This window comes from Passer montanus, unplaced genomic scaffold (genome assembly GCF_014805655.1).
Source record: "Passer montanus isolate IOZ18808 unplaced genomic scaffold, ASM1480565v1 scaffold51, whole genome shotgun sequence".
Taxonomy (NCBI): domain Eukaryota; kingdom Metazoa; phylum Chordata; class Aves; order Passeriformes; family Passeridae; genus Passer; species Passer montanus.
This window is the reverse complement of record NW_024370041.1, coordinates 3,033,062-3,054,476: the sequence shown is the minus strand read 5'-3', so window position 1 is coordinate 3,054,476 and position 21,415 is coordinate 3,033,062. Positions and strand designations below refer to the sequence as shown.

Genomic DNA, 21,415 nt, shown 5'->3' with positions numbered 1-21,415 from the left:
CAAAAAACCACCAAAAAAACCAAACAAGCACTATTTAGCAAGATTAATCTTTGGTCTGAACCCATGACAAGCATTTCTTGCACCCTTGGTTGTGAAAGGCTTCTATCTTCCTTGCCAAACTTAGTAGAACTTTGGAGGGTCCTTTAGTTCTTTGAGGCTTTCAGCCTCATTATTAGAGTCAGAAATTAGAGCTGCACTGCCCACCTGTAGTGCACAGTGCATAACCCAGCACTTCAGTGTCTACAGCCTCAGGTACCTGCTGCTGTGCATTTCTCATACTTCCCCATTAGCCCTGGCACAAGAAATAATCACAAATTCAAATATCCATTCTGTAGGTCTTGTAAAAAATATTAATTTTAAAGATCGCTGTTCAGGGTTTTGTTTTTTTTTTTGTCTAGCTCACAATGGCTAAAGTATTCAAAGAAAGGGGTATAAAGGATAAAAAAATAACTAAAAAGCTCCCTGTACTTGCAGTAATGCACAACATGGGATTGATTCTTGTAACACATCTGTGACCAGCTCCCTACAAGTGGTGTGGTGTGTGATTAAAGGTACAGGAGTTCAGAACAAGGAGTAGCCAGCTGTGCTTAGAGTCCTTGTGGCAGCAATTTGTCCCTGGAGTTGTTTCCTTATGTGTGAAAGGATGATAACACTCATCTGTCAGAGGCTTAACTCATTGCTGGTTTTACAGCAAGGTGAAAAGTCTATATATAGTTTAATAAAACCCCCTACAAGGTATTATAGAACAGTGTTACTTAGTGTTTAATAATTTGCCTATTCAAGCAACTGTATGTATTAAGGAATAATTGAAACATATTTACAGAGCAAATTTGAAAGAAAAATAATAGCATTATCAAGCTAAAAAGCTATAGCACATAATTATTATACACTTCATGATTCAGCAGCTGAGCTGTTTTTGTGCATGTAAATGATTTTTACCTAATGGATTATTGCAGCAGTGGTGAGTGAGCACACAGGACTCTCTGAAGGGCGTACCTTGAGGACACTGCAGCAGCAATATTTTGCTGTGTCACAAGATTTTATCATGCATAAAGGACAGATTCCTTCATCCTCGGGAGTTTCCAGATGGAAACCACAGATACATTTCTGCTGCCAGTGTACAGGAATGCAAAATGTTCTTAAAAACAAACTGGTTCTGTTAGTACAGGGCTTTTATTTTTTTCTTTTTTTTTTAAATTTAATTTAAATATTACCTCATGAAATGTCTAACTTGTAACAGCAATTATATGAACTACATCCAAAAAATGAAGAAACTTATGTCTAATTACAAGAATTTTATGAGTGCTATCTTTTATTTCTTATTTTTGAAGCAGGAGCAATAAAAATATAAGTGGATTTTAGTTTGCTGTTACAGTGCTTTACATTTGTCAAGTCCTGTTACTAAACAAATAGTAAAAATACTGTGCTGATTTTATTGCTTTAGTTACACAGTTACCAGAACCACTTTACTACACTTCTCCAAGATTTCCAACATGTTTGAGAGTGAGTACACAGAAGTGATTTCTCAGGTTTGGACTGCATCCAGTACATTATGGAAGTGATCTTTCTACACAGCCAGAGATTTGGGTACTAGATAAGGCAGGTACAGCTTCACTAGGGTGAGATTTATCACCAGAAAAAAAAAAATTGAAAATGTAATTACCAGCAAATTGCACTGAACTGGGGATCTGCCCTGAAATAAGGGCAGTGATGCAAACATTAACCAGCAGATATGAACTAACAGGCATCAACAAATAAAAGGGAGTGATGTGTCAAACTGTAACAGTTTATCAGGCCTGGGGATGGTCTCAATTACAACTCTGTGTTTGTGCCAAGCATTCTTTATACCCCTAAATGTGTAAATTCTTCGTGGTGTGTCTGTAGGCTGTGCAAATACAGTATTGTGTTGACTTGTGGTTTTGTTTTTGAAGAACAACATCTTTCTACTGCACTGATAAAGCTAAGGGAAGAATGGGGAAATGTCTGGCAAACTTTGGCATTTCTGATGGAGCCTTTAATGTCAGTCCAAGAAGTAATAGAGCTACAGAGAGATGTGAAGATGCATAGAATGAAGCTGTTAAAACTGTTTGCTTTGGCCTTCCCTCAAACATCTACGTGATAACAGGAAACTTTTTGTTGAACTTGAGAGTCAAATAAATTAAACCAAACATTCCTACTTAAAGTAACCTCCTCCCCAGCCAGTGAGTAACTTTCTCCTTTATTGAAATGTAATCTCTCATTGAGAGATGACATATCTCTCAATGAGAAATAATTGTTGAAAAATTACACTAGTACAAAATTTGTTGAAATATTGTTGTTGATAATATTACACTAATACAAAATTCTGTAATATTGAAATATTACACTAATGCAAAATTTTGGGGTTTGCCAAGATGCTGTTTGATATCTGTATTGCCAGAACCAGTCACTGTTTGCACTACCCTTGGCAGTGGCTGTTTCAGTGAGGTGGCACTAGCTGGGCACCCTTGGGCACAGAACCTTTTAACTCCCATCCACAGAAGAAGGTTTAACAAATTCTGTGGAGCTTTGCTGTATAAACCTTTTATTTCTGGCCTGAATTCAGAGTTCTGTCTCTGAGTTTGGCAGCAATGTGATGAGCCACAGTTAAGCCAGCGAGATGATGAGTGGAAGAAGAAAGATCATCCATAAATTGTCTAAGGTTTTCCTTGAGATGACACGATATGGAAGTTTCTATCATTTCTAGTCAGTTGTAAAGGAACTTGAACTTTGGATAACACACCTCCTTTGGGTTCTTTGGGTGGTAGGAAGGATCTGAGCTTAAAGAGGACTCAGATCAACTTCCCTGGATCTGAGGTTTAGATGGGAGAGCTGTTATTCTTGAAAGCTGCCCTGTTGGCTATGTTTCTGTATCTCTACAATAAAAGTCACTCATTCCTCATGAGAGAGCATTTAGAAGCTGAAATGTATCTTAGGCTGTCCACTCTGCAGTATTTTTAATATTGAGGACATTAGTTTCTGGAGCTCTGAATGCAACACTCCTTAAAAGGGGGGCAAATAAAAATATGTTGTGTTTTTATGCCTATGTACTGAAGTTGTACAGTCCTGTTGATCTGTGTCCACACTGCAAACAACTTTTCAAAATTTGGTGTAGAAGCTGAACTGCTTTGTATTTTAATTTATATCCTTGTATGTTATACATTATTTTTCTGTTGGAGCTCAGTCTCTTGTCTGGGGCGTACAATTGCATGTTTCAGTTATGGTTTATATGCCCATATGTTCCTAAATACAAGAATGTCTCCAATTCTGAAATATTTCCCTGTGTAGTCAACATAAAGCCATTCTGTGTGTCTGTCTACCCCTCTTCCCTTTAAGTTATATTTCAGATATTTTTGTTCCCATTTATGTCGGATATTTTGGTGCCCTTTCTCCTCTGTGTATCAGAATCCACTTGCCTCATCTCAGCTGATTTTACCAACATCCTCATTACTTATGCTCCTTCACACACTAAATTAGCATTGAATTATGTGTTGCGTGAATTTACTTGACAGATAAAAGGAAGAACATTTCTTGTGTCTTGAATGAGGAAATGAGTACAGTTAAAACATTGTGAAGGCTTGGCCATCTGCAAAGAGGGACAGTGTCTGTTTTCTGGGAGAAAGTGAAAAACAATGCAGTGTGCACTGCCCTATCAGAGCGCTTGCATCCTTTATTCAAGGCACAAAAGAAGGGCTCCCAAGTATTCCTCAGTTTTTCAGATGGAGACTTCATTTATTAAACTGGCACAAATGAAAAAAACAGTGGTACAAAAAATTGCATGTTTTAAGGTACATGTGAGCAAAGGTACAGAAACAATTCTCTGATGATTCAGCTTCTACTTTGGTCCTTATCTCAGGCTCCAGAGCTGCGTTCACCTGGTCATTATTATTCAATTATGTCATATTTTATATACATTTTAATCTGTGTGCATCAATGAGGCAGAATGCCTGCTCTGAGTAAGCACTTGGGATTCCATCTCCAAACTCTGCTTTAATCAATATTGTTTGCAGTGACAGAGTGCTGTGTAGAGTCTCCTTTTCTTGTCTAACCTCAGATGGGAAATACAACAGATGGGTTTCACCGTGTGCTTTTGGCAAGGAATAGCATGAAAATAGAAATAAACCTTGTTGCATATGTGCTTCTCAGCACGATGCCTGTAATCTGCAATAAATATCACTAAAAAAGTGCAAACTTATTGCCAGTTAACCATTAATCAGGGAAAAAAAGTTTAATAGAATGAGCTTGAGAGCAAATGTATCTTAACCTTTACATTAAAAACTGGTGGAAGGCTGCTTTTTCTCGTGGTCTCAGGTGAGATGACAGTATAACTCAGTGTGCTGTCATGAGCTGAAAGAAGATGCAGTTACATGTTTTTCCAGAAACAGCAAATCCATTGTTGTGTGAGCAATATAAAAAATATGTAAAATGTAACAGACTAAAGGAAGGAATATAATTAGAAGGCAAAACTGCAGATCTTCAATTTCGTTTTCAACAGTACATATTTTCACAAATTACCAATTAACATTTTAGGTCACCTGAATTCTACCATTATGTGTAAATCACCCAAGTTTGGTAGATACTCAGTTTTTCAAGAAAACTGTAGCATGTTTTCTGAGCTCCAGATGATCCAACTGCTACCCAGACATTTGAGATGACAAAGTGGTTCAATCTGTAAAATCCTTGGAGCTGGCATGGAGATGACAGAGGTTGTCTGTGGTTGCTGTTGTGGGGGGAGAATCTTGGGTACCTTGGTGTCTGAGCTGTGCATCCTGTCCCAGTTCCAGTGAGGAGGCTTTTTGGAGGTCATAGATGAGGATGTGTGTTTATCCAGGACTATCTGCAAGATTTAATTTTAATAATGATTCATCCAGCCTCTTGTGCAGCTCAGCTCTTAGACTAGTTTCTGTGTGTTAGTACACAAAGTTATTGATTTTTTTTTTTTAAATCCTATCAACTAGGATAAATAAAAGCTTAAAATATTTTTAAATTTAGAGATTAATGGTTGCTTGACTTCTCTGGATAAGGCTGGGCTCTCTGTGAGATGTACTCTGGTTCTTTCTACTAAGGACTGGACAGTATTTTCCTAACAGTGATTTCGTCTTCAAATTTCTTCTTCAAGGAGATGTTAATCCCAGGGTTCTATAGGATGTAATGAAATTCTAAACCTTTCGGGTTTTTCCATTATATATAGTAATTATAACAATTTTTGGGGATGATCCTGGCCATTCTCTATTCCCCAATGGCCAATGCAACCTTTTCTGACCCACCACAGACTCATCAGCCATACCAACTGTTCCCTGAAAAAACAAAATGTGACTCTGAAGGAAAAATGGATGTCACCTGTTCATCCTTCCCATTCAATGTTTCCATTGTTTCACTGATGTCAGTTCTGTGCTTCTACTAAAAACAGTGAAGAAACAGTCAAGATTCAACTGCAGCAATTCATGTAAGCCCAGAGCAAAGGAACCTTTTCTTTCTGTCAGTCTGCTCAAATGTGGATTTGATACACATATACAATACCTTCAATTATATATTTTGATACTGGTTGGTTGAGTAATATCAAAAGAAATGTATCTGTTCAAACCCACAGTAAATCAATAAAAGTGTAGCAGCGTAAGAAAACGGAATGAAATAAAAATGTTTTCTGCCCATGTGGGACTTCACAGCCCTCAATAGCTCAGGCTCCTGGGTTTCCTGAGTGTCAGAAACCTTAAAGCATTGGAGACTGAGTTGGATTCCAGAGGACACCTTTCCTTTTCACTCTCTTCCCATCTCCCATCCTGCCTGAGGTGAGGTTCCTTACAGACACACCTTGCTGCTCCTGTACAGGCTTCCAGGGCAGAGGGGAACTTAAAATAGCATTAATTAATTTAATGCAGTCTCTGTTTGCTTTGACTTTTCCAATTCAGCAGTAGTGTTTTGTGTAAGTAATAAGCAATGTGAGGCAGCTTCTAATCTTCAGTAAAACCAGAAAGTTTTTTGTAAAGGAGTATTTTCTTTTTTTTTTTAATCAATAAGTTTCTTCACGACTCTGTTGATAGTCCCTTGAAGACAATGCTTTGGCATGGCTAGATCACAATGAGCCATAGCAAGTTGGTTTACTTATTCTATCGAGACCACAGATGTTATCTTAAACATAGACTCTAAATTTTTATTCTCCTTCTCTGACATACGATTCTCTTCCCCTTTGTCTTCTTTTTAAGAGCTTCAAGTGCACTAAACAAAGTTATAAGCCGATATTTCCATTGTAACAATATCTAGCTAATAAATGAAAAATTGCAAATCAGCACATTAAACCTCAGACATTTTCATGTAGCATTCCTATTGCCTCATGCCATGACTATTATTCTTGTTCCTCCATCCCTTTTGATTGACTTGTCAAATATGGAAAATCTACTCCTTTGTATCCTTGTAAGATCCCATTTCTCTGCAGTGTTATATGCTCTAGTGAGCCATTGAATGTAAAGCTCAGTTGTTTTTGTTTACTGATGCTGTAAATTTTAGGGATTTCACTCTTCCTCATCCCAAAAGCCCAGTGGACCAAAAGGACAGCTTGATCTTTTCAGATACAGTCACTTCTAGAGGATGAATTTACCCTTTTGGTGATGGGATTTCCTTTTGTGGGAGTTGGGGAAATCTCAGATTCAAAATATACTGCACTCAGCAAAGGGAGTAACTGAACAATTTTAAAATGAGAACTTGACTAAAACTAGTTTGAGGAAAATGAGGGGGAATAGCTTAACTTGTGACATTTTTAGTATCTCTTGATTTATCTGTTGCTGTATAAACAAATGACAGGTCTTAAATACTGGGATATAGAAAATTTTTTTCTGTTGTCATTGCACCCATTTTGTCCTTTTAAAAAAGAAAATACTTAAGTCCAGTCTTTCTAGACACAAATTATTTAGACACAATACTCATAATATTTCATAATGGAAATAAAAATCCTTTTTGTATATCAGTGCTAGCCTATTATCACTGACAGCAACACTGTTATTGTTTATGGATATCTGAAGTATCTATAGTAGGAAGCATGTCAGTGCTGGATTTAAGAGAATGGATAAAGTACTTAGCAAGGCACTGTGGATGCCAGTTTAGGGAGACTTTGGTACTGTATGATGCTCTGCAAAAATTTTTCCAAAAACTTGTATTATTTTCAGTGATTATTTTTTATTCTTACATCATCACCCCTGTCATTAATAAATTCTTTACCTTTTGAATTTTGTGCATGTCTTAGTGTTAAATCTGACTTTTTAAATGACTCCTGCTTTCTTTTTCTGACATACACAACACTTTATATGATTAAATGTGTTTTTAAATGGCTGTGTAGGGCAAGTACTTCTGTATACTTGGTGGAGTTTGTATGTTTGGAGACAAGTTATGTGGACCTTGTCATGGGTCTAGAATTTTCTTTCTAGATTCTTCACTGGTGCAAAATAGGAAATAATACTTCCTAGTGCTACCCAGAAAATTCTGGGTGCTCCAGACATGATAATGCTACAAAATGAAGAAATATTATTGAAAATGTTTGCTTGCTTTCTTACTTTGGCTTCAAGTGTTTGGGTTATTAAAGAGATGAGGATGTTTGCTTAGTTGGTGTACGGAATTTCTACTTCAAACAAAGTGAAACTAGTTCCTCCTTGAATGGCTGTAGCTTTTCCCCCATTTTTAAGTGCTGTCCATGCCAAGGACTGCTGCAGGGAACTTTGCTACCTTCTTAAATTATTCCCATTTTTTCCTTTTCTAAACTGTATTGAGTTTTATTCTGTGATTAAGTAAAAAGCTTTTTTTTTTTCACATAATCTATGCATTGTAAGTGACACAAAAGTGTTACAAGTCTGCAATGAAAGCTGTTTTTCCTCATCTGTCACTTGTATGTTCATTGGGGTGGTGGAGGAGAGATGTGTCTGGAGCAGCGATTTACAGCCCAGATTAAATACAACACTTGTATTTTTCCATTATGTATTATTCAATGTATTTTAGCAAAGAACTGGAATAGGCTGTGTCAGGATAGAGTTCAGCCTTCACTACAGGATCAGTTGCTGCTTTTTTTGAGAATTACAGAGCTTTTGTCTTCACATAAAGAAGCCTCAAGTACAGGCAAATATTCTGGTTTGAAGCCTTAGTATATCCAGTACTTCTAAAAATGCTTAAGCTTTTTTTTTTTTTTTTGGCAGAACAATTTTTTGAGCTTCTGAAGGGTATTAAACTGTTCAAAAAAGGCATATAGGAACAGACAAATATAAAAATAAATGTTAAGCTGTTGTTACTGATTTAACCCTCGAAGCTGCTCTATTCTTACTCCTGTTGCAAGAGGGGCTGTGAGAAGAAGTCTCACTCTAGAAAGAATGTGGGCACAAAATGCAATGTACGATGTTAGTTAGTATGTATTTTACCTGGTTTTATACCTTCACTTGTTGTCTATATTTCAGACAGCTTTGAAAACAAACATATTCCTTTCAGTGAAAAATAGGATTAGAGCATCCAAATTGAACAGTATTTTCATTCCAGGTAGGCTAAATATGTTCTGTTATCTGTGATCCAAAGAGTTTATGAGGGGATAGAGAATAGGGGAAAAGTCCATCTTCTTTTCTTAGAAAAGATATAATTAATGAATATGTGTAAAACCTCCAAAAAAACCTTCCTCATGCATGCAGAGGTGTGGTGAGAAGGTGTGCAAGGGAATGGAGGTGTGTTGGCCTCCTTGTGAGCAGGTAGGGAAGCTCAGGAGCATTTTCAGTTGTGGAGTTCATGCTTAAGATAATTTAGGTTTTTTAATCAACTGGTGGTTTCTTTCTGAGTCAAAACAAAAGCTGAGACCTAACCAATGCCAGCTCAGTTTATTATGGGATTAAATAGATATGAACTGTTATCTTAAGACTATTATTAACTGTTAATTGGCATTTAATTCCAGTTAGTTTTAATATAAAGACTTTTCTGTTAGGAGTTTGTTTTGCAGGACAAAGGGAAAAGCATTTTTGTGTACCCACAGAGAGAGAGGCAGGTTCAGTGCTGTCTGATCTAACACAGCATCAAGGGGAAACAGCTGTGATTTAATGAGCACGAAGCTGAATGAAGTTCATAACTAGGGCTGCTTTATTGATGTTCTTGGAAGGGTTTGAGAAAACTTCTCTCCCTGCACGTGGCTTCAGAGTTTAACCACGGAGGGAGGTGGTGCCAGGAGCAGGGTTTGTGTCTTTGTGTCTGCAAAACTCCAGAGCTGGGTCGTGCCGTTCTGTGTAATTATATAATTAAAATGCAGCGTTTTGTGGAACACACCTCACTCAGCAGAGAGGGAGAGACAGGTCCTCAGCTCCCTGGCACCTCTGCAGCAATCCCACCCTTTTGGCCAGGGGTCTGTATCCCTGCTGGCCTGCTCAAGCCAAGGAGGATCCCATGGGAAGAGGGATTTGGGTTCTGTGCCTCCAGGGCAGTCCTGGGCTGCTCTGAGATACTGAGGGATTTAACAATACTGTTTGATTGTTCTGGGATAGGGAGACAGGTACAGGCAGAGACTGGTTTGATGCCTTGGTGTTGGCAGTGCTTCTAAAAATGGTTCAACCTGCTTAAGCAGTAGCAGTTTTTGGCAGGACCATTTCTTTCAGAGGTTCTGAAGACTCTGGTGTGCCAAAGGCAGCCATGTGTGCAGGGCAGCTTCTTTCACCTCTCTGGAGGAGCCTTCACCCTTCATTTCTAAACCACCACAGTGTTTTGGAATCCAGACATTATCTGTTGTTCAAAAAAACTTCAGCACAGCCCGCAGCACTTGTGTGTTTTACAGAATACTGTGGAGCTTATTGTGAATTAATTCAAGACTCATAAAAATTAGTATTTACTGCTACTAGGAATTATAGGCTTCCACCTTATGAGCTACCAGGAGTGAAGAACAAGCTGAGGTTTGGGTTTTGGCAGCCTCTTGAAGGTCATTGAGACCTTGGTTGCTGGAATAAAGCATCCCCAAGCCCGAGCGTGGCTCGGAGCAGCGCGGCCGATCCCTCAGAACGTGCCCAGCGCTGTCCCAGGGCTGCAGCCAGGACACGTCACCCAGGGCCATCTGCTGAATAATGGTGGGGCAGAGTCCAGACACAGCCTTGTGTCAGCAGCTGGAGGCACAGCTTCCTTCTGTGGGTCCTAACCCTCAGCAAAACCATGGATGGAATGAGAGCGGAGTGGTTGCTGCTGGAAAACTAGGCTAAAGAATCATTTATTCCCACAGAAATTCATCACCAGGTGTTGGAAGAAAAAAAGAATTTTTTTCTAAAAGGTGTGGTGTTGGGGGAGAGGTTACCACTGGAGTGTTGAGCTTGGCTTCCCTCACATGATGGCCTGGCATGAGTAGAGGGGCTGGGCTAATGGCTAAACTGAAAGGCATCCTAAATATAACAAAGAATCAGGACAGAGGTTGCTGTAGAGATTATTTAGTTGTAACGCAAGCTCACCAAACTTGTATGGGTGCTATACTTAAAACAATGGAAATAGCAGCTCTGAAACAGAGATATTCTACTGTACAGCAAGTACAGTGGAATAGAAAGCCTTTCTTACAGTTTGTAGAAAAAGCAGCTACTAAGCCCATCCACAGATATTATATAGAAATAACTGAGATTATGTTGAACACTGGGCTAATAGAAGTAGAATCAAATTCAAAACATAAAAGCAAAGGTCATATCTTCTAAGTGAGTAATAGCAGAGTTTTGTAAAATAGAAACTTGCAACAAGATTCTCATTATAGATAAATAGTACTTGGATGATCATGGGATGTGCTTTAGCAGCCCCTGTGATATGCATAAAAACAAGTGAACAGAATATTCTGCTCTATCAGTATGAGTTCATCATTTCTGAACAGTTTAATGAGGAAGGTGAAGAGGCTGTCATCTCAGAGGGAGACATGAAGAATATATTCATCTTTAGATACTGTGTGGAGCAAGAGGAAAAGAACTGAAAGCCAATGGCTGCAGAAGTAAAAAAAATGGTGCAAACAACTGCTGAATGAATTGAGGTTGAATCTGGAAGAGGAGTCCTGATGGGCAGAGCCCCCAGAGTCCACCACAGCTTTCCAAGAAGAGTGGTGGCAACAGAACAAAACAGAGATTTTCTTAATAAGGAAATTTAAGTTCATGAAATAAATTATTTTACGTCTCTCCTATAACATCCCAAGGGAAATCTTCTCAGCCCTGTGCTTCTAAGAAATGTGTTATGCCACTAGTGCTCATAATGCTTTATTCAAACTATTTTCTTTATCTGGGCAAAGTGTAGATGGTATCAACTATACTCTCTGGAAGGAAAATCCTGTTGGGATAAATGTTGTGATACAATTACCTTGATATGTGGGCTGAATGTGTAATAGTAAGAAAAGAACATATTTAAGTAATGTATAAAATATGTCACCACAAAAGAATGTACAAATATCCTTCAAAAGGAGCTCAAAAGTTTCAAAACAACACTCCAGGGAAGAAAATCTAGGAGAAAGTAGATTAGCTACAGATACTAATTTCTGGATGTTTTTCTTAATAGTTGCTGATTTGAGAATGCTGATGGATTCTTAAAAGCCAATTTTAGATTTTAAGGCAGTATCAACTGTTTTCTTAAATTCCTTATGGTCTCAAAATTGCACCCATGAAACATCAGCTATGTTTACCAAAATATTTTCAAATTTAGATGAGGGTTGCAACACAGGGAGATAGTTCAAAGAAAGAAGTGTGTATCTAGTGTTGACAGTTTTGCAAAATGATGTGAATATGCATTCAGAATTTTCACTGTAACTGAAAAAAAAATTTTTACTCTTCCAAAAAAAAAAAAGCCCCAAAAAAATCAACCCACCCCAAACCCCAACCCTATCATTATAACACATTTTGACTTTAAAAATAGCATTTGTTCTTATGCTTTAAAACAGAAAGTATCAAGGCTTTTTAGTGGAGCAATTTATTCTATTGCCTTTGAAAACAAATGTGGAGAAAGAAAACTCTATTGGCTTCCTATCTTTTTGTTAAGTTCCTCTGCAAAAAATAGATCCTATGAATCTGTGACTTTTAATGCTCTACAAGAGTGCAAAGAAAAGCAAGAAAAGCTTAACCAAAAAAAATAATAACCTGAGTTCATTGTTGTATCATGGTAACTGCATAATAATAAATGCTGTAGATTGACAATTTAATAGGTGAGTTAAAAAATGCTCAGATCATTGAGAACACAGAGATTCCGGGCCCCCAGCCCAGACCTGTGTCACCTCCCTGCCCTCACCTGTGGGTTTCTCTGGGTCTGAAGGTTTCTCTGGGATTGAAGGCACTTGAGACAGCAGTTCATGTTTGGACTCAGGTGTTTATTATTTCTCAGGTGTTTATTATTTCTCACATATCAGTAAAACAGTCTCACTACCATGAGTTTGGCAGCTTTTCATTAGAAGGCACAAAATGGCCAACAATCTCTTGGTACAAGGTCTTTTAAGACTAAACTATCCAATTAAGAACTGACACTTAGATTATTTCCCCTTTTAACCCACTAACTGATCCCACAGAGCCCACAATGCAGACTTTTCTGCCCAATTACAAAATGCCACCCAAACTCATGAAGAAGGAAGAAGAAGCATGAAGAAGAAATTCAGGATCACACCCTGTGCCCTCCATCTTGCTTCCATCCATAACATACTAAAAATCCCAAAACCTAAATTTGTCACCAAGTGATACAGCCACACTACTCTCTTTAATCTATTTCACACTTTTATGGATTCTAGTCTATCTGGAAGTGTAGGAAACTTTCTCCATGAATGAGGGTGAAAGTCAGGGGACGCCTGGGGGTCAGGGCACCCCAGAGCAGACAGAGAAATATTCCCAATGCTCTGGGTTTCCACACCAGGGGAAGGGCTGTGAAGTGATGAGACCCCACAGAGCTGCAGTTACTGAGTCAGCTCTGGGGCCTCAGAATCAGGGATTTGTGAATCTGTTGGAGCAGGTCCAGAGGAGGCCATGAAGATGCTCAGAGGGCTGGAGCCCCTCTGCTGTGGAGGCAGCTGAGAGAGCACCTTCCAGAGCATAAAGGGAGGGACATGAGGCTGCAGAGAGACAAGGGCATGGACAGACAGGACAAGGGGGAATGGCTTCAGACTGGCAGAGGGCAGGGTCAGATTGGGTATAAGGAAGAAATCCTTCCCTGTGAAAGGGATTAGGCCCTGGCACAGGCTGCCCAGAGAAGCTGTGGCTGCCCCATCCCTGGAAATGTTCAAAGCCAGGCAGGATGGGGCTTGGGGCAGCCTGGTCTAGTGGAAGGTGTCCCTGCCCATGGCAGAGGAGTGGAGCTGGGTGATCTTTAAGATCCCTCCCAACCCAAACCACCCTGTGATTCTGTGATAGCTGGATGTACAGACAGGATAAATGCAGCTGTCTGAGAGGCAGCACTTCACAGCATGACAGAGATTGAGCAGAAATGTTGGTGCTTTTGGAGACACAGTGGTCTATCAAGACCTCTGACAACGTGGGAGGCGCTTGCTTTGAGTCAGACTAGTAGTGCAGGGGTAGACAAATTTTAATTTGCTTTCGAGTAACTTAAGATATTCAATAATTCCAGTTTCCAATAAAAGAATTATGCAATTTAGTCTTCAAGTACTTAATGAAATGATTATTGAACTGGGTCAGGCCATAAAGTGCCCTCTAGCCCAAGGTCCTGTATGAAACAGAAAGCAAAACCAGACCAACTCTGTACGGAATTTCTGACATTTCCAGAGTATGGACTTCTGACCTGACACAGCTTCTCTGTTGCCCTCGGTCATATACAGATAGATACATGGATATAGATATATAGATATATAGATATAGATATCTCTATAGATACATACATATAGATATATTTATTTATATATTTTTTTTATATATATATTTTTCCCCCCCTGGAAGCTGGTGGTCCCTTTGACTCTTGTGGACTTAGGTTCCTGCACTCATCTGGGAAGGAGGAAGGTCTGGTAGAAGAAAATGTGCCAGGATTGAGTGATTGCTACCAGATAAAAAAGTAATAATGGACATTTCTGGCCACTGGAATGGCTCACAGATGTGTAGCATAGAAATGTCATTGGGGTGATGAGATAAAGATGCCCAGGTATATGTGATTATAATACTCAGCATTACACATTTTAGAGCAGATTAGGTGTACATATCTGCATATATGCACTCTTAATATCAGGGATAAATTTGGGTAATTATAGCTCATAATTTGTCTCTTTGCAGCTATTTTTGAAAGTTAAATAATTGCTGATAAAAGGGAATGGTAATTTATGGCAAGAGAAAATGCTCTCGCCTCAGCTTATGTGGAGGGTGGTGGGTGTAATTCTGAAGCTGGTCCTGTTTGCTGCTTCTCTAAAATATGCACTGCTGCTATCTGTAGGCACGTTTTGGGGACTGAAAAGATTCACAGCAATGTGGGTATTTTCTTAGTAAATGAAGTGATCACCATGCAGAGCGCTCGTAAAATATTTAGAAAAATGCTTGTCTGTACGTGGGGATATGAAGGTATGTTTTCTAAATAAAGATACTTAATTTTGAAAGAAAATAACATAATAAATTTCTGGTTGCTAATAATATGCCAGAGAATAGATTTTTTTTTTTAAACTGATCTAGATTGCCTCAGCTAGGGAAGGCAGCAGCTTATTTAAGTAGTAAGCTGTTTTTAAGGAATCAGGTCTGTTTATTAACTTAAGGATGTTCAACAAATTATTAGATTGAAATGTAGATATTGCCTTGGAGAAGATAAATGTCATGAGAAGGAGCTGATGGGATTATAACTTTGAATATGTTCCTGTTTATGTGTTTAATGTATTATTAAATGCCATTTGTTTAAGAAAGAATTAAGTTAATAACGGATCTAGTATAAACAAATATTGTTTTTGTATCACTTAGGCTCTATTTGAGTTTTGTTTCATGACAGCATTTCAGAATTAAGATTCCATTATTTATTAGCTAGAAAGAAGGATGGGAAACAGCACATCTCATGTGTTTAGTTTGGAAATCCGTGGAAGCTGAGGAAGGGGCTGAACATTATGGATGTAAAATACTCAAAAGTGTGAAAGTCTGCTTCCAGGAAATGCTGGATATTTTGCTGTAAAATAAATATTTGGAAGATCTGACATGATATCAGTCATGTGAAGACACCCTGAAAGCACCACGTTATCTGGCATTGTAGAGGATTTAAACTAATTTAGGACAGCCTTCCTTCCAATGTAGCTGGTGTGGCACAGTTAGCCTGGAGAGACCAAGTACTGAGGGAGATTCAGGAACCAATAACTGTAAACTTTAATGAACATGATCTCAGCATTTTAAATTCTTCATTTAGGACGTGGTTCAGAGCTGTGTAGGAATAACCCAACACAGACAGTGGGCATTGTGGATGTGCCTAAGTATGTTCTTCCCAGTAGTGAAGCCTTTTCCATAAGAGATGCTCCACCTTCCTCCCTGAGAAAGGAGAAACTTCTCCAACAGCTTTACAGAAGGCTGGGAAACCTCTTCCCACTGCATTCCTCAGCAGGGGAAAATATTCATGCAGGAAAACTTTATCACGTGTAAAACATAAGACCTTCAAATTCAGCAGGATTCATTGTGTTCCTACGTTCAAGCAAGTTCTTTAAACTTAGAGTTATTCAGCAGGCACAAAATTATGAATCTGTCAGGTCAGATCCTTGCTTTGTGTATTTAAGTACATTTGCTCTCATCCTAAATGTGCTGAAAATCTTTGTGTACTCCAGTAATGACTGCTGAAGCCTGACTAGTTAATTAATTAATCTAGTGTAAATTTTCCTCTATGTAGGTAATCTGGTTTTATTACTTTTAACACCAAAATCAGCATTGTATTTCAAGGAATAAATTACAAAACAAGGAGAAGTCTAGAAAGTAATTACCGTGAATATGGTAGTGAATTCTTGAGCTGCCACTTCACTATGGGGTTTGGTTGGTTTTGTTTTGGTTTTTTTTTTTTTTTGGTTACTTTCGGTTGTGATTTATAAAACATGTTTATGGACTGTGTCAGCAATGTTCTTCCTCAGTTGCTGTTGCAAAGACTATTTTCGTAGTTTATCACAAAATGCCAGATTTGCTCAGCATGTAATTTAATCTTATGCTTGGAAGCATCCACATTACTTGGTTATCACGAAGTTATTCTTTAATAAAAATGTATGCTTTGTGATCTATATTTTATTAATTTGGTGAGTCAGTTTATCGATTGTTGCAGATGCCATGAATGTATAATTTGTCACAGTTATTGGTTGCCTGTCAGCAGTTCACAGCCACACGGTGTTCTTGGCTCTTGGGGCACCTTAGGAAAAAACCTCTCTTGATCTGCAAAAGAAAAGCTTTCTCCTGTAAATTATCATCAAACTTGGGTTGATATCGGGTTTATCACTTCACAGCATGTGTTATCCTGTATTAGCCAAACTCTGAGAATATATTCATAGCATGGCCTGCTCAGGCAAGGGCCTTGAGCAAATACAATTTGGTGATTTTAAAGCTGGGGGTGAGGAAGAAGGAGCACAACATCAGAAATGGGATGTGCAGGCTTTTTCACCGTTTTAGTTCTCTCTGAACTTAGGAATTATTTAGGTCACCAGACTGGAAAAACAGAATAAAATTCTGAGGCATTTTTCTCCCCCTGTTCTACAGTATTTAGTTTTCTGCTGTAATATAAAGCAGTCATGAGTTTTGTTGCTCGAAAAGTTTATTTTCAAGAATTAATGAATTTTATTTTTTTTTACAAAAAGGGCTGTTTACTCCCTATATTTTAGCACAGCAGCTATTTACACCCACAATTATTTGACTCGAATAAGAAACTTTGCTACGAAATTTCGCAGCGGCGATACAGATGAAGCAGCTTTGCATGCTGGAGTGGAGCCGTGCGGCTGAAACATCTGCTGGTTTCGTTTTGTTATTTTTAAAGGCCGGTTCTGCATCCTGGGAGCTTGTGGAAGGCATGCACAGAGCTTGTGTGCCGTGCCAAAACCAGCGGCTGAGCTCGGATTTGGGCCGGGCTAGTCCTAGTGGTTCATATCCCTCATTTTTGGGATTCTCTAAAATATCACTCTCTGGTGCTTCCCGGCCATCGGTCGTGATTTGGGCAAGAGGATGCTTCCACACAGAGCAGAACAAGTTCCCCGGGGGTTCCCCAAGTTTTTGGTGTCTATAATTAATGTACAGCGGGGGGACTACATTAAAAAATCCGGGAAAAGGCCCTGCCCAAAATAAGGGCAGGGGGAAGTTAAAAGAGGGGAGCGAGAGAGAGGAGAGAAATAAGAAAAAAAACAAGAAAGAAAAAGGGTGGGGAAAAACAAGGCGGGGTGGGGAAGGAAAAAACCAGAGGAAAAAGGGAGGAAAAGAATTAATCGCGGGGGGCGGGCGAGGAGCCGGCGGCGGGCGGCCGCCATTGGCTGCGGGCGCGGCGCTCTCCGCCCCTATTGGTCCGCCCGCCTGCCCCGTATTTTCAGCAGCGGCGGCGGCGGTGGCGGCGGATTCCGGTGTGGAGCCGGCGGCGGGATGCAAGGTGGGCGTGGGGGCGGTGCGCGGAGGGACGGCGGGATGGGGGCATGGATGCGTGGGTGCTCGGTGCCCGCCGCGCTGCCCGGTCCCTGAGCCATGATGGTTGATTCTTTCTTTCTTCTCTCTCTCTTTTTCATAATTATTTTTCGCACCGCACCCCCGGCGGCCGCTGGGCGGGGGCCGCGCCAGCGCGGCTCCGCGGGCAGCGCCGGCCGCATCCCGCCCGCTGCCCGGGGGACGCGGCTCTTTGTGCCCGGGGGCAGCGGCGGGTTCCCGGCAGGGCCGGGGCACGGATCCCGGTCTCCCCGGATCCCGGGCTCCCCGGATCCCGGTCTCCCCGGATCCCGGCTCCCCGCCGCCCGTCCCGGCGCCGCCGCCAACTTGGCGAGCGCGGAGTTGGCGCTGCGGTGCCCCCGGCTGGGAAATCGAGCTTTGCGTGTGCTGAATTGCGGGAAGTCAATGGGAATCGGCCGGGGGGTGTTGTCAGATCCCAGAGGAAAAGCCGGCGTTCTTCCCATAACTTATTTCTGCGGGTTTGCCAAATATGAAGTACCTCCCCTTGAGTTAATTGGAAATCGATGTGCTTAGGTGCGGTTATCTGAACACACTTTGGTTTGAGTTTAAAATAACAAATATCAAGTTAAATACTCTATATTTTTATCTTGCCTAGTAAATCTGTTATACGTTTCGTTTAGCTGTGTTATTTTGCAACATACCTCCTTTCTTTTTCATGATCTGTTTTACAATCAACTGTATTTATTGTATTCCTTCTGTATATTTAACATCTTGTGAAAACCACATCCACGTTTTTAAGTTCTGAGTTTCCTGGTGGTTTTCGTGGCAAAAGTTATTTCTGATGGAGATATGTTTCAGACAGAGAAATCTGCTGACAGATTTTGCAACTTTTTTTCTCAGTGGCATTTTTCTCTGCATAAGGCTGCAGTTAGGACTGGCTTCTGTGATTTCTGTGCCATCTAGTAGTTAGCTGGGAATTTAAATACTCCCTGAGCATCCCCAGCTGGAGATGGTACTGGAGGCTGTAGTATATTTGTACAACCATTTCTGTGATGTGTGAAAAGTGGAGATTTTGGATAGAAATAATTGATTATGGCCATTCAGAAATCGGTGCTTGAATGGTTCTTTCAAATAAAATTGCTGTTGAAGCTTTAAGGAGGCTTATATAGAATTTGGGTTAAAATCGATGGTTCTGTCTGTGTAGTCAGTGAGATTTACACCTGCATGTGTGATTAACCCCTTGCTGTGCAGAAGGATGCTTGTGGGGCCAGCTCTGTTGCTAGGCCTAAAAACTTAATTTTTTTTGTTGCTAGTCTGAAGCTGTGAGAATCAATACAGGTTTTTGCATGGAGTGATGGAAGAATTTCAGTCTGGCCCTAGCAAGGAGCTGCTCTGGGGTGTGGGAAGTGGCCAGAGGAGCTGCCCTGCCCCAGGCTCGTGTGTCCTCACCTCTGGCCGAGCACCCCTGGGTGCACAGACATCCTGAGTGCCAGCAGGCACCGTGACAGGGGCATCCTTTTGGGAAAAATGATGACGAACAGGAATGGCACCTGTTGCACCACTGGTGATTTTCATCTCCCAGGGAAAAACTGTGCACCTGTGGTTCTTTGATCGCCTACCTAAATTGTCTGAGATGAGCGACACCCAGGGAGTTTCACTTGAATTTATCAGTGTGTTACAATGAGGTGATTGTGATTACTTGAGTAGGTGACAAGTTCAGAGAGTTATATACAAATTGTTATTATTATGATGATGAAATAAATGCTGTTTATACAAGCGATCTGTGCTTTTAAAATGAAGGCAGCTACAGTTCAGCAACTGCTGTTTGAGAGTAGAACTACCCATGTGTACATTTTATGGCACTTTGATTTTGTTACATAATGGCATGCATAATTTTCATGCATTATATAAACTTCTTTCAGAACATCCTGAGAAAACAGGCAAAATAAGATTTATGTCTGTTTGATACCTAGTGAGGCTTTTTCAGCCTGAGTAGCAAATTCTGGTTTCTAATAGTGTGTAAACAAACTGCAGCCAGGCTGGCAGGCGTTGCCTGCTTGTGGTGGTAACAGAAATATGAAAGATGATGTGAGCACTGCAGAACTGAATTGCCCTCCACGCCTCCTGCCTGTTTTCTCACCCTGGCAGGTGAGGGGGAGCAGATCAGGGCTTTCCTTTCCCTTTGGCACAGTACTGGATTCCTTCTCTGGTACCTGGTAGAGATCCTGTGGCCCCCGTGGAGCTGCAGAAAACCTTGTTGTTTCTTACTCTAAATGTTGCTAGGTGTAGACTTAATATCTAAAGGAGATACATGTTACTAAAAATACATATTTCCAAGTATGACCAGATAATAAAGTCTTAATAAATTAGAAAAAAGTCAGATTAGAGACAGTGAAACCCTGTTAGTTGTTTTTTGGGGGTTATATTTTTTCCTAACTGTATGAATTTGCTAAACATAGATTACTGGAGGTTTGGCACCAATAATATGGATAAACCATTCATTCATTACAAAACAGTTTCTGAATTTCTTGTTTTACCTACTTGTGTGTCTGAAACAATCAAAGTTTTAGCAGGTGCTGTGTAGTTGTTCTGTAGCTGGTTTTTGTTTTGCTTTTTTCCTTTTATCGTGACCCTGATGGATGGAGAGAGAATATTCCCTTGGTGAAATGTGAGGGATTATTGAGTCTTCATGGTGGCAGTTTCTGTCTTATAGTGATGTGACTTATGGTAGCTCTTTTTCTTGATAGCAGCAATGTTTATTTCAGAAGTATAATTTTCATATTTAAACACATGCAGCGCTAGATTGGAAAACTTTTAATGACAATTGCATGGCATGTTTGTTTGTAAATGGTTATGCTGAATGACGGGAGAAAAATTAATTTGTACTTTTTGAAGATCTGTGATTTTTATATCTGTTATTTAACAGAGCTGTAATGTTATCACTGAGTGCTGCCAGTTGGGTATAAAGTGCAATGTGTAACATTTCCTGGTAGCAGAGTTGCTCTAAGCGGAGAAATAATTTAAGCGGTACAAGGAATTTTATAGCCCTCTTGTCACAATTAACTGTTTTGATGAAATATGAATTTACACAACATCTGCCTGCCGGGAGCGCCGTTCCCATCGGAGCTCGCGCTCTTCCCCCAGCAGAGCATCCTGCCTGGAGCCTGGTGGCAGGGCAGGGTGGGCTGCAGCCTGCCTGCTGGGCAGCATGGCAGGGCATGGCAGGGCTGCACTTGCTGCATCTCCCTGGGAACTTGGGCAGGAAATGCTGCTGCTGGCTGGGAGTGCAGCCTTTCGCTTTCGCTGTAGTGTCAGCAGGGGCCTGGCGTGGGCACAGCGAGGTCCCTGCCCTGCACTCCCTGCTCATCCCCCCCATTCCTGGGCTTGTGTGTAGGCAAAAAACATGGGGGGTGTGTGTGGGGCCTGCTGGTGGGGTGTGTTTGGGGTCTGGCACACAGTATTGGAATGGATTTTGGAGGGAACAGCACTCTCTATCCTGAAATTGCAGATGAGGACTTGCAGTGAGATGGGGAGTGCTGCTGGACCTTGCAGTGTCAAAGCAATGGGTTGTCTCCTCAAGATCCTTCTGCTCTACATCCCTGTAGTGGTCACTCTCTTACCATTTTATGTGGTTACTCCTATCAAATGTGTCTCTTCATAGACCACTGTGTCTTTTACTGTTTGCTTTTCCTGCACCATGGGGTGGAGGGTGCCTCTCGCCACTGCTGGTGAAGCTCAGAAATAGTCATTAATGTCTAACTGCTAAAATTTGTGTGTGCATCCTAGGAAAGGCAAGTTCACAGGAGGGTAAAGTAGCTTCAGGAATGCTGATTCTCCTGCTTGGTAAGGGCTGGCTTGGTAGGAGACATCAGGATGTGCTTTTG

The 21,415-nt window shown here is 40.5% G+C and overlaps 1 protein-coding gene across 4 annotated transcripts in view; it reads left to right on the top strand.

The window, feature by feature from the left end:
- Positions 1-21,415, top strand: part of CTBP1 (C-terminal binding protein 1) — a 237,014-nt gene that overhangs the window by 69,201 nt on the left and 146,398 nt on the right. Inside the window, exon 1 of one of the 4 annotated variants that reach the window (XM_039723855.1) lies at positions 17,477-17,520. The exons of the other annotated variants lie outside the window; for them this stretch is intronic. Within the exon in view, the coding sequence (XP_039579789.1) occupies positions 17,514-17,520 (7 nt within the window). The 5' untranslated portion in view covers positions 17,477-17,513. Of the gene's footprint in view, positions 1-17,476; positions 17,521-21,415 lie in introns of those variants that run through there. 4 annotated transcript variants of the gene reach the window in all.